Source organism: Sminthopsis crassicaudata, chromosome 4 (genome assembly GCF_048593235.1).
Source record: "Sminthopsis crassicaudata isolate SCR6 chromosome 4, ASM4859323v1, whole genome shotgun sequence".
NCBI lineage: Eukaryota > Metazoa > Chordata > Mammalia > Dasyuromorphia > Dasyuridae > Sminthopsis > Sminthopsis crassicaudata.
In genome coordinates, this window is record NC_133620.1 from 291,616,812 (window position 1) to 291,629,944 (window position 13,133).

At 37.7% G+C, this 13,133-nt stretch overlaps 1 protein-coding gene and 1 pseudogene across 1 annotated transcript; one reads left to right on the top strand and one right to left on the bottom strand.

Annotated features, from left to right (window-relative positions):
• The first annotated feature begins 212 nt into the window (after positions 1-212).
• Positions 213-6,654, top strand: NEU1 (neuraminidase 1). Its single transcript, XM_074311412.1, has 6 exons — positions 213-518; positions 1,660-1,852; positions 2,235-2,497; positions 3,854-4,036; positions 4,284-4,506; positions 5,838-6,654. The coding sequence occupies exons 1-6, from the start codon at positions 396-398 to the stop codon at positions 6,062-6,064; spliced, it is 1,212 nt and encodes a 403-aa protein (XP_074167513.1). The 5' UTR covers positions 213-395; the 3' UTR covers positions 6,065-6,654.
• A 5,230-nt stretch (positions 6,655-11,884) lies between these two features.
• Positions 11,885-12,524, bottom strand: LOC141566622 (small ribosomal subunit protein uS8-like; annotated as a pseudogene).
• Between the last annotated feature and the right edge of the window lie 609 nt (positions 12,525-13,133).

The window sequence follows — 13,133 nt, forward strand, 5'->3', positions numbered from 1 at the left end:
AAGCCAATCAGAGGGCTCGGGGCGTTTGGGGTTTTTTTTTTTTTTTTTTTCCTTATTGACCTCAGCCAATGGACTCTCCTCTGTCCTGTAATTCCCTAGGGGATTGATAGCCAATCGGAAATGTGCTTCCTAAAGCTGACCAGTGAATCACTAGTAGGGAGGGAGAAGGCGGGAGGGGGAGTTCGCTGTCCAATCAGAGGCGCCGCAGTATCGTCCGTCACAGGGGAAAGGAAGCGGCCGTGTGCGCTTAAAGGGTTACCGACTTAGTATGAATCGGGCGGGGTTTTTTTGTTTTTTGTTTTTTTTAAAGGGCTAGGGATCGGATTCGGCTTATAGTCCTCTGACTCCTTGGCTCTTCTGCGCTATTACCGGTGTCTGCCGTCAGAGCAGGTACCATGAGAGAGAAGGGACAAGCGTCCCGGGAGACCCCGGGAATCCGCGGGCTCTGGGTTTCCCTGCTAGGTCTCCTGCTGCTGCCGCCGCTGATGAAATCGCTGGTGGCCGATGACTTCCACCTGGTGAGCGCTCCGTTGGCCCCGGTGTCCCCCCGCGGGACACAGTATTGCAGCCGTCCATCATCACTTCTCCTGGGACAGTGCCTCTGAGCCAGACCTCCCGGCCTCCTCCTCTGAGCCTCAGAGAGAGTCACGGGCACCTCAGCCGTGTCTCCCCCCGCCCGAGACCCCTTCCCAACTTCCCTACGGAACCCGGGATGCTCCCTGTGTTAGGCCCTCCCCACATGAATTTCCACCGCCACCCCCCAACACACACACACATCAAACACTCTCCCCCAAACTTTACATACCCCGGTGCATCCCTCCACATTGACTCCCTCTCCTTCGCCCCCTCCCAGCTGTCAGAGCCCCACATTTTCACCTTTCTCTAGGAATCTAGGCAACTAAGGCTCCTCATCTCTCTTTCAAGGACCTAGCATAGAAACTCCTGAAAATGTGGGATTTTCTCTAAGTCCCCATTCCCACCTACCCCCACCTGGGAACCCAAGCACTGAAAGCTTTTCCTTTCTGTCCTACCCCCGCAGTGAACATTCTGCTGCTGCATCTTTAAGGAGTCTGAGCACCCAGATCTCTTCTTCCTGCAGGCTATCAAAGAATCTCGAAGGACTGGAAACTTAGGTTTCTGAACTACTTTCCCAAAAACCTAACTCAGCACTCCTAGCCTTTCTCCCCTCCTAGTCCCAGATTTCAGAGCCTCCGTGCTCTCCTCCAGATCCCCTGGAGAAACTCGGGCTTCCACCCACATTCTTGAATCTTTATCAGTAACCCTAGAGCCTCTGCCATCCCTGGCCCTTCTATGCTCAGCTTCTCCCAGGAGTCTCTTTCCCTGCTGTCTAGTCCTGTAAGGTATATCCACTGTCTTTGGGGGTTTAGTAGGAGACTGGAATTGCAGCCAGGAAGACTTGTAATCAAATATGACCATAGATATTTACTGGCTATAACTCTGACAAGGCCTTGTGCCTTGGTTTCTCATGAGTTTCTTAATTTCTTATTTTCTCTGTGCCTTGGTTACATCCATAAAATTCTGAGAGATAGGAGTCCAGCTCTAAATCTATGACCCTAAGGAGTGCCTTTCAGGGATTAGGTATCAGAGACCCCCAGTTCCACCTCTTACTTTGCCTTCCTTCTCGTCCTATTATTGCAGGTACATCCATTGGTGACTCTAGAGCAGCTCCTTTGGGTGAGTGGCAAACGAATCGGGAGTGTAGACACTTTCAGAATACCACTGATCTCAGCCACTCCTCGAGGGACCCTTCTTGCCTTTGCAGAGGCCCGGAAGACATCTTCGTCAGATAAAGGCGCTAAATTCATTGCCATGCGGAGGTCTACAGATGGAGGTACCTGGATTCTGAGGGAAGGATAAGGGGTAAAGGAATACAGTTTGCCTTGAAGGTTCAAATAACTGAGCCATTTATTTGGCAATCATTTATTAAGTACCTAATATGTACAAAAGCATTACAATAACATTAGAGATAGAAAAATACAGATATATAGAGCAAAGCTTTTACTGAGAAGACTACAGTCTATTGATGGGAGGTGGAAAATTGAGGGAAGGAAGGTATAAAATGTGTATTCATATATCTAGGAGACAAGAACGATTAGTCTAAACAAAGTATTATGCTAAATTTAAAATGAAATGAGACTCTAGGCAGTGGAGAAGGTGAGTATAATGGGATCTGAAAATCTGACTCCTATATCTTGATCCTGTATTTTTATCAGGTGCCACATGGTCTGCCACATCATTTATAGTGGATGATGGTGATGTTGCTGATGGACTGAACCTGGGGGCCATAGTTGGGGATGTTGAAACGGGCACAATGTTCCTTTTTTATTCTCTCTGTGCACATTATGATGGGTGTTCTGTGGCTTCAACCATGGTGGTGTGCAGCAAGGATGATGGCATCACTTGGAGCCCACCCAGAAACCTCTCCTTGGATATTGGAACTGAAATGTTTGCTCCAGGACCAGGCTCTGGCATTCAGGTCATTGGATTGGGATAGGGTGGGAAGGGGAGCTTTTTGAAATGAACATTTATTATATAAATGTGAACTATTATAGCCCTCTTTATCAGGTATTAAATTCCCTTTCTTCCACTGGACATCTTCAAATAGTCTGGATAACTATGTCAGGAATTGGCTGCAGAGAAGATTCCTGCAGTAGACGGTGTTACTCTTGAGTTGTCTTCCAATGCAACAATTCTATCATTATTATAGTAACAGGAGTTTGGGCCTTTCTGGAAGGAAATTTCCCTTAAAAGGCAAGATTAACATACCCAAAAATGACCTAGAAGAGCAAAGTTCTGGGAGAGTTGGGACTTACTATTTTGAGTGAGATTTTCTAGAAGGATTTTTTTTGGCCAAGAATCTGATTTAGTATTATAGATTTGCTGTTTTTAAAAGTCATCTAGTCTTTCTAGAAAGTCAGAAAGAATGGGATTTTTAGTTTTTTAAATAGTTTTTATTTACCAGATATACACATGGGTAATTTTACAACATTGACAATTGCCAAACCTTTTGTTCTAATTTTTCCCCTCCCCCCCCCATGGCAGGTTGACCAATACATGATAAATATATTAAAATATAAATTAAATACAATATATGTATACATGTCCAAACAGTTGTTTTGCTGTACAAAAAGAATTGGACTTTGAAATAGTGTACAATTAGCCTGTGAAGGAAATCCAAAATGCAGGTGGACAAAAAGAGAATGAGATTTTTTTAAATGAACTTTGCATTTGAAAGATGGCAAAATTTCCATGTCACAGAGTTTAGTTCTAAAAAAAAGCTGCTTATTATTTTTTGTTTTTCTTTCCTGGTTATTTTTACCTTCTGAATCCATTTCTTTCTGTGCAACAAGAAATTTGGTTCTGCACACATATTACCTAGGATATACTATAACACATTTAACATGTATGGGACTATCTGCCATCTAGGGGAGGGGGTGGAGGGAAGAAGGGAAAATTCGGAATAGAAGTGAGTGCAAGGGATAATGTTGTAAAAAATTACCCATGCATATGTACTGTCAAAAAAAGTTATAATTATAAAATTAATTTTTAAAAATGTAAATTAAAATTAAAAAAAGAAAAGCTGCTTATTTAGGGAAAAAAGAGATTTGGAGATTTTAATATAACTTCCTTGTTATATCCTTGTTGAGGTTAGAGGCTGGGACTTTCCAATACTGGTGAAAACAATAATTAGAAGACTAGAAGGAGCTTCAGAAAGTATGAGATTTCTCAGATTGGTTTTATAGAACCAAGGAAGCCTATTTCTTGCCTTAGAATCCCTGAGTTGAAAAGGTTAATATCCATCTCATATCATGATATTTTCTTTTCTCAGTAGAAGCGTTATGAGCCATATAAGGGTCGGCTCATTGTCTGTGGCCATGGAACCCTGGAGCGTGATGGGGTCTCCTGCCTCATTAGTGATGACAGAGGAACATCCTGGCGCTATGGCGGTAATATCAGTGGGATTCCTTTTGGGGAACTCAAGAAGCCAAATGATTTCAGTCCTGATGAGTGTCAGGTAAGAAATTTAAAAGTACAGAACTCCTTACTTCCCCACCCATTCCCTTAGCATCATCCCCTTTATAAGACGCAAGTGCCTGCTCTTCCAGCATCCCAACCCACTAACTCTTTCCACTCTCAGGCTCTGCTTCCTCCAGAGTCCTATGTGTTTGATACCCTAGCTTTCTTCAGTTTCATTTCCACATTTCACTTTCTCCATTGAATGAGTCTTCTCCCCTGAAGCCTCTGACTTGCTGCTTCCTCAGCCCTACGAACTCCCTGATGGTACCATCGTAATTAATACCCGAAATCAGAATAACTATCACTGTCACTGCCGAATCATTCTCCGAAGCTATGATGCGTGTGAAACCCTTAAGCTCCAAGATGTGACCTTTGACAAAGAGCTCATCGACCCTGCTGTAGCTGCAGGTGCTGTGACCACCAGATCTGGTCTGGTCTTCTTCTCAAATCCAGCTCATCCAGAACATCGTAAGTCCCTGGGATGGGCAAGGGAAGTCTTTCCTTGCCCTCAGAATCCTATGCAACCCTTTTCTCTTTCTCCTTTTCCTCTGCCACATGAATTACATCTCCAGAATGTCTTATTCCTATTCTCTACTCTCTAGTCACACTGCTATCAACAACATAAATCAAGCCTTTTATCTACTCTTACTACTCTCATAGCAAAGACTTCCTTGCTTCTACTTTTCTTGCAATCTATCCTTTACACAGTTGTTAAAATAATTTTAATAATATATATTTATTTATTATATTTATTATATATATTAATGAAAGGTAGTCTTTAATGAGAGGTAGTCTGGTGTGGTGAATGGAACCAATCTGGGTTCAAATCCTGCCTAACACACACTGAGTGGACAAATCACTTGAACTGATAACTTTATAACCATTTGAAATAGCAGGAAAATTGCTGATTTGCATTGGCAGAGGGAATTTGCTCAGTAAAAGTTACTCCCAATTGAAAAATACAGATCCAAACCAAAAATAAAGAATATCTACCTACATCATTAGAGGCAGCCAGGTGGCATTGTAGATTGACTGCTAGACTTTATAGTCAGAAAGTCCTGAGTTCAAATCGACCCTTAAAACACTTATTGGCTATATGACTCTGGGCAAATCATTTAATTTCTATCTGCTTAGTTTCCCCATTTGTGAAATAATAATAACAACACATAACCAGAGTTGTTGTGAGAATAAAATGAGTTACTCTTTGTAAAACACTTTGCAAACTTTAAACTGCTATATTGCTGTTATTATTCTGCTTCTATCCTGGTTTTCCATTGTTTACTAAACAAAATCCATGCTCTTTATATAAGGCTTTTCTCAGTCTAGTAACAATTTCCCTTTATAGCTTTTTCTCCCACAGATCCCTTCAAGATCCAAAAAGACGATGCTACTCACCATTTATCAATTGCATACTGCCCATTCCTGGTTCTTTGTATTCAAACCAACCTAGAACAAATTCATCAGACATCTCTACCTATTTACATTCTTCTCTTCCTTCAACATTTATTTCAAATACTCACCCATTCCATGGTCTGTATTTCCCCGCCCACTTTAGTCACCCAGATGAAAGTAATCTTTCCTTCACCATTTTCATGTTTCTTGACTTCTCCCTTTACATTGTCTTTTCATTGTGTTTATTTGTTTAAACATGTTATATCCCCAAATAGAATGTATGCTTCCTGAGATAACGGACTGTCATTTTTCATTTTTGTGGTTTCCCTCCCATGTTTTCCAGTTCAATAGACATTTATTAAGTCTCTACTGTGTGCAATACCACCTCATTTCATCTTTTTCTCTAGGGGTAAATCTGACTATACGCTGGAGTTTCAGCAATGGTACTTCATGGTGGAAAGACACGATTCAGCTGTGGCCAGGTCCCAGTGGTTACTCATCCTTGACAGTTCTGGAGGGAGCTCAGATTTGGGGGGATGGGACCCCCCAGATCTACGTCCTATATGAAAAGGGTCGGAATGATTACTTCGAGAGTATCTCTTTAGCCAAGATCAGTGTCTATGGCACCCTCTGAACCTTACCTCATAGCAAGGATAAGAAGATATGAGAGGTGCTAGGAGTACCTCAGAATTTTCACCTTAGGATTCTGCTAATCAATCGTTGGAGATTTTATGGATCTTTCCCAAGAAGTCATGACTTTTGAACTATTCATCTTTTCTTTGATACATTCTTTAAGACTTTTTGTCTTATCTCCTCCGACAAACACTAGGCCTCCTTTCCCTCTGAGCCTTTCTTTCTTCGTTTTGATGCCTTTGTTTGGTTAGGAGATAGAGTCCCACTTCTCTGTTTATTCCTTTAGACCCTAATAATCTCTCTCAGACAGTAGATTGCCCTTGCTCCTAACTGCTGATTCCCCATCCCCACCTCCATTCCTCTTCATGGTGGAGGATAAATTTGCACAACCCTGAACTCAGGGACTTCTGATTAGGAAGGATGCTTGAACTGAGAGTGGATACAGTGGAGAATGATAAGAAATTTTGGATGGGGAAAAGATACCTTGGACTGTTTATAAATCATTAAGTTAACTGTTAAATTAATAGTTTTAATGAAGAAAAATAAGAATTTGCCAATGCTTATTTATTAAAGCTGTGGTTTCAATCTTTATGTCTTTGGGTCTCCTAAATACAACCACAAAACATAAAACCATTCTTTGATCATTTCTGTCAAATATTCTCCTTTCTAACTCAATACTGCCCTAACTTTCAATGGGGTCTCTTGTCAATTCACTGTCCTAATTCAAGGGAAGAATCTCTTCTAAGCTGAAGAAAAAGAGCACAATATTGTTTCAGAATTGACAGTTTTTCTTTAAATTAATTTTTAAATGCTTTCTTAATGTTTCTAAAAGAGGAAACAGGCTTTGTCTGCTTTCACATAGGGTATTAATGATTTTTCAATTCTTAGAGAACTGTTCATTCTTATCCTTTGATCAATAACTTAGCCTTTGCTATATAGCTTTTTGTTTTCTATATTTGTGTTCTCTCTATATCTTTGATATCAGAGGTGTTTAATGCAAAAATTTTTCCTCTAAAAGATAGCTTTTCTTCTTTTTTTTTTTTTTTTTTTGGCATGTTAAAGATTTTCAATTGCTTATAATCCCAATTGTCTTTTGTGATTGCTTTGTTTGGTAAAGAACTTTCCCTTAGCCAAAGCTGTGAATAGTATTTGCTCCCTTTCTCTTCTTAGATTTGTTGTTGTTCTTGTTGTTTTTAATGGTATGACATTTACTATTTGGGTTATTTTTACCTTTTGACGCTATTGTGGTATATATGATATAAAGATGTTAATCTAAAACTAATTTCTGCCACCTAGTTTTCCAATTTTCTTAGCAACACTTTGTTAGACCTTAAGTTCTTCCTCAATGAGTTTATTTCTGATTCTTCCTTATCTTGTATTTCTCACTCATCTATTTTTCTTTTTCTTTCTTTCTTTTTTTTTTTTTTAACTGAATACCAAGGAGTTTTGATGATTATTGTAGAAGTTTTCACTGAAATTTACTTATCTGCAACTTCTACCTATGGCTTCTTAACCCTTTGGGGTCAAACAGAATAAATCTAATGCCTCATCCACATGACAGCCCTTCAGAGATTATAAAATAGCTACCATATCAGGAGGAGTTTCCCCAGTCCATTCAACAGATCTTTAATATTTAGTCCTCTTGACCATCCTGATCATTTTCGTTTGGACAAACTCCTTTATTAGTGCCTCCCTTCTCAAAAAAAAAAAAAAAGTATCCCCTAAATGGGACATAATAATTCAGATATGGTCTCCAAGGCAGAGAAGTACAGTGAAACTACCAGTTTCCTCAAGCAATCTATCATGTCTGTTCATCCAAACTATGAACAAATTATTGGGTTTTTTTTAAATAGCATTTATAGAGCACTTGAAAGTTTGCAAAACATTTTATATATGTTTGTTATTGGTTCCTCACAAGAACTCTGTTGTTCTTAACCCCTTTTTACAAATGAGGAAACTGAAGTACAGAGAGGTTAAATAGTTTGCCCAATCACAACTGAGAAGTATGAGGCAGGATTCAAATGCAGGTCTTCCCAATTGCAATGAATAGAAATTTATTATACCACCTGGTTGCTTTTTTATTAGTTATGACACAATTTTGACATAGTAAACTCACAGTTCATAAAAGCCATCTGATAATTTTTTAGGATTAGTTTGACGCAAGTGCAAGACTTTATCCTTCTTAAATTTAATCTTATGAGATTTTCATCCTATTGAGATCTCAATTTTGTTGTCTATCATATTAGCCATTTCTCCTGGTTTTATCTAACCTACAAATAATCAAAGGCATACTTAAGTTGGCCTTTGCTCAAGCTGTTGAAACAATCAGGTCAGTAGCAAAGTCTTGTGTCACCTTATAAGAGAATTGCTTCAAAACTGGTATCTTGTCATTCAACCAACTCAAATCCATCTGAAGCCACATTTCTCCATGAAAATATAGAGAAAAAGAAAATTTTTAATGCTTTCCTGAAATTTAGGTATAGCTTACAAAAATATAGTCAAGAAACCTAACTTTGAATAGCTTTAATGCTAGTGCCTTCCCTCTGTTGATTATCTCTAATTTATACTATACATATACATATATATGTATGTATATTTGTCTTTGTTTCTTCATAAATGTTTACTTGTAACCCCTATAATACTGGGAGCCAAGAAAAATTTTTGGCTTTCTTTGTCTTCCCAGCACTTGGCACTTTGCCTAGCACATAGTAGGTGAAAAACCTATGAAAGAAAATGCTATACACCTCCAGAGGAAAAAAACTGATAAATAGAAGTATACATAGTATTGGCTTTATATAGATTTACAAATCTGTGTCAAGTGGTAGTCTTTTCTAATGTAGAGGAAGGAGACAGTAAAAATTATATTTAAAAAAAGTTACAGAGGTGAAATCAACAAGTCTTGATTATTGCTACAGATCAGATATAAGAAGTGAGAGAGATTGAGGAATCCAAAAGGATTCTGAGCCTGAAGAACTGGGAGGATTATAGAGAAAGTGGAGGGAGGTAAGTTCACAGGGATAGATGAGTTCTGTTTTGGACACATTGAGTTTAAGATATCTATTGAACATCCAGTTTAAGATATTTGAAAGGCAATTGGAAATTGGAAGTCAGAGAGAGTTAGTGCTAGAGAATCATCAGCATATTAATTAAATCCATAGAAGTTTGTGAGATCACCAAGTAAAGTAGAGAAGAGGAAAATCCCAAATAGAAATCTCACTCAGAAGCATTTGCTCACAAGCAAATGAACCAACATAAAGGTTCATGAAGACAATCAAGAATAAGTAAAAATTCAAAGAGAAGTCAATGAATAAGTATTATGCCAAGGATGAAAACGAACCAGGATTCCTTGATCAAAAAGAGAATTTTGCAGATAAAGAACATTAACAAGCAACTACAAAATGGTACAAAATTAAATCTGATAACAGATCGCTAAACACAGAATAGGGGGGAAAAGTCAAATACAGAACCTAAATGGCATGATGGATACATTCTCCAAGAAATAGAGACTTTGAAAGAAAAAAGAACAAAGGTGGAATTTTTATTCAGAAGTGGAAGAAAATTTGCCAGGAGAAAAGAAAAAGGCAGTAACATTAAAAGAACAGATTACAAGAACTATTGCTGAGTCATGGGACCCTGCTGAGAGGGAATACCGAGGCCAACTTGAAAAGTTCTCTGCCATGTTACAGAAATGCCCTTGTTGAGCAAGGAGCAATGATTTGTGATCATAGGAATGGGAGTCCAAGGGTCACAGCTAAGTTGCTGTCACGAGCAGGGATGTCTTGACAAGACCTCTCACCTGTGAGTTGCTAAATTGCTGGATTGGCTCTCCTCCCATTGCATACACAAAGACCATGAGCTGCTTCTCTGAATGGTGATTGGGGATTGCCTACTGTTCACATGCTGATCACACTTGCAAAAATATGTATCAACAAGGCTATATACATAATAAACTGGAGCTCCATTTCTCCCTCTGTGAGTTTCCCGCATCATTCATCTCGCCTTTGAGATTAAAGAGTTTATATGCTATGAGCTCTTAAAAGACGGCTGCAATATAGAAACCAAAGCAATTGACTTTAAAGACAAGACATATAAAGACAATTTAAAGATCATAGGTTTCTGTGAAGAACATTATATACATATAAATATGTAGGTTGTTCAGTCATTTCAGCCCAATTCTTTGTTACCCCATTTAGGATGGTCTTGTCAAAGATTCTGAAATAATTTTCTGTTTCCTTCTTCAGCTCATCTTATAGATGAGGAAACTGATACAAACAGGATTAAATGATTTACCCAGGATAACACAGCTAGTAAGTGTCTGAGGTCAGATTTGGTATGGACTTTAGGCATGGAGCTCTAATCACTGAGCTACCTAGCTATCCTTAAAGCTCAAATATATGTGTGTGTATTAATATATACATATGCATGTATATATATATATATGCATGTGACCTATGTTATATTTATATAAAACACATTTATATTTATAAATATATTTATATGAAATATAAATATACATAAAATATATAACTAGATATTAACTATAAACTTGAATACTAAACTGAAGGAAATAATGGTAGAAAACTGTCTAGAACTTTTGAATAAAGAAAGTACTACTCAATCATATTCACAGATTGCACCAGAAAGCAAATCCATATTTGAAAGTTCAAGTAATTGGAAGGTTAAATAATATAATTAATCACAATAGCAATAATAAGCAATATATTTTGCAAACATTCAAGAAAAAGTTTAAAATATAAAGGAATGCCAATATGAATGATACAGGATCACAAATCAAAAGAAAGAAAGCAACTGGCATAAGATATTGTTAAAAAAAAAAAATAGTTCAGATTACAACCCCATTAAAATATCCTACAAAGCTGAGAAAAGCAATGAATAAAAACAAGTTTTTACACGATACCATATGAAACCATATTTGAATTTAGGAATATGAGTCTTCCTCTAGGGCTAGTATTCTATCCACTGTACCATCTAGCTGACCATATAATAAGCATTTAATAAATGCACGTTTTGTCTCTTTTTCCTGACCTCAAGTATTTATTCAATTAATCTTCATATTTATCTCTTCAATCTATCACATAGTTGCACAAGTGATTCTCCTCAAGTATAATCTCATTGTGTTACTCTATTCAGTAAATCCAATACTCCTTTGGTTCTCTTTTACCTCTAAAATATTCTTATTTGGAATCTTCTTATTTGGAATTTAAAGCCTTTGACAATGTGATTCCAATCTACCTTTCCAACCTTGCACTCATTAGAATAAAGCCTGAAGTGTCATTTCTGATGGCACTAGAGACATTCATAATCTGCTTGATATACTCTATGGTAGCCATGAAGTAGAGACTTCTTTCATTTTTGTCTTTGTATCCTCAATATGTATTCACTATCTGTATAGAATCTTCTATACAGATTTCCACATTTATCATGTTGCACAAGAAAAATCAGACCAAAGAGGAAAGAAAATAAGAAAAAAAAAAAAGAATGCAAACAACAAAAAAGGTGAAAATACTATGTTGTGATCCATATTCAGTCTCCATAGTCCTCGTTCTGGGTGCAGATAATTCTCAGAATTCTATTGGAATTGGCCTGAATCATGTTGAAAAGAGTCATATCCAGTATTTAATATCTTCAGATACAAAAAGAAGCAATGTGGCATAATATATGAACTTAGAGTCAGGTAGGCCTGAATTTGGATCCTGCCATCCAATTATCTGTAATTCTAGGCAAGTCACTTAACCTTTCTCAGATTTCCTCATCTATAAAACAGGTTCAGGTATTGCATCTACAAGGTTGTTGTGAGGATCAAATAAAAATAATGTATGCAAATCTTCAAGTGGCATATAAATAACAATTAGTAGTAGTAGTAGTACACTGGAACATTTTATATCTATGAATTCTTTACACCCTTAGGAAAAGAATCCCAAGATTTTTCCTCCTGTGTGTGTTCTTCTTGCTTACTCATGGTACATGAAGCCAGCTGAGATTTTGTAAGCACAATGAGTCCAAACTGATGGGATGGTACATTATTCTGTCACTTTTCCAGATCTTTCAATTGAACATATGTTCTGGGACTGATTACCCATACTTGTTTAGTCTACCCAAGAAGTTCACAGAAATTTTTTCTGCTCTGTGATCATCAGTGATCTCAAATTCACTAATGTAATCATGCTTCATCATAACAGTAAGAACCAGATGATTACAGCTTAATGAGAACCTTGTATTTTCCTTGATTTTCTGCATTGTTAGAATGCTTTGGAGAACCTTGTATTTTCCTTGATTTTCTGCATTGTTAGGATATTTTTGAGAGCATCTGCTAGGACATTCATGCATACCATGGTGGCAGTGTGGCAAGATGGCAGAAAGAAAATAGTTATGGGCCAGAACTCTGAACCTGAAACAAGGAGCTAAGTCAGTAGAATTGATAAGAGACAATGGTTATCTAGTTTAGCATGGTTCAGTATGATTGATTTAATCTTACAACAAATAATGGTTTCCTAGTGATATAATGATTGATTTATACTCAGTGTGGAATATATAAACTAGGAGCCTCAGCCAGGATTCATTCAGAGAAGCTTTCAGAGGACAGAGAAGACAGGCGGAAGCTCAAGCTCTAGGAACCAAGGAGAGAGATAGGCCTCTAAGAAAGCTAACAGGCCCCAGGAAAGGAGACAAAATTTTGAAAGAGATAATAAAGGATTTGGATTTTATCCCCTGGCTGCACTTGTAGTGATTACTGAACTGAAACGAAGGCTCCACAAAGACCTCCAAGAAACCGAATCAGAGAACATTACAAATAGTAATTATTAATAGATGCTTGTTGAATTTAATTTGAGGGTCAGAGCTCATTGAAAACCCATATTCAGTAGTATAGTGTTCAATAAGTACAAGGTCCCTAGTTAGAGAGGGAAAGAATAACTATTGATAAAAACTGCTGGGAAAGAAGTCTAGTAGATAGAGTTAGACTGATACCTTACACCATCTACCAAGATAAGCTCCAAATAGATATATGACCTAGATAAAAGATCATATCATAAACAAATTTCAGAGTTATA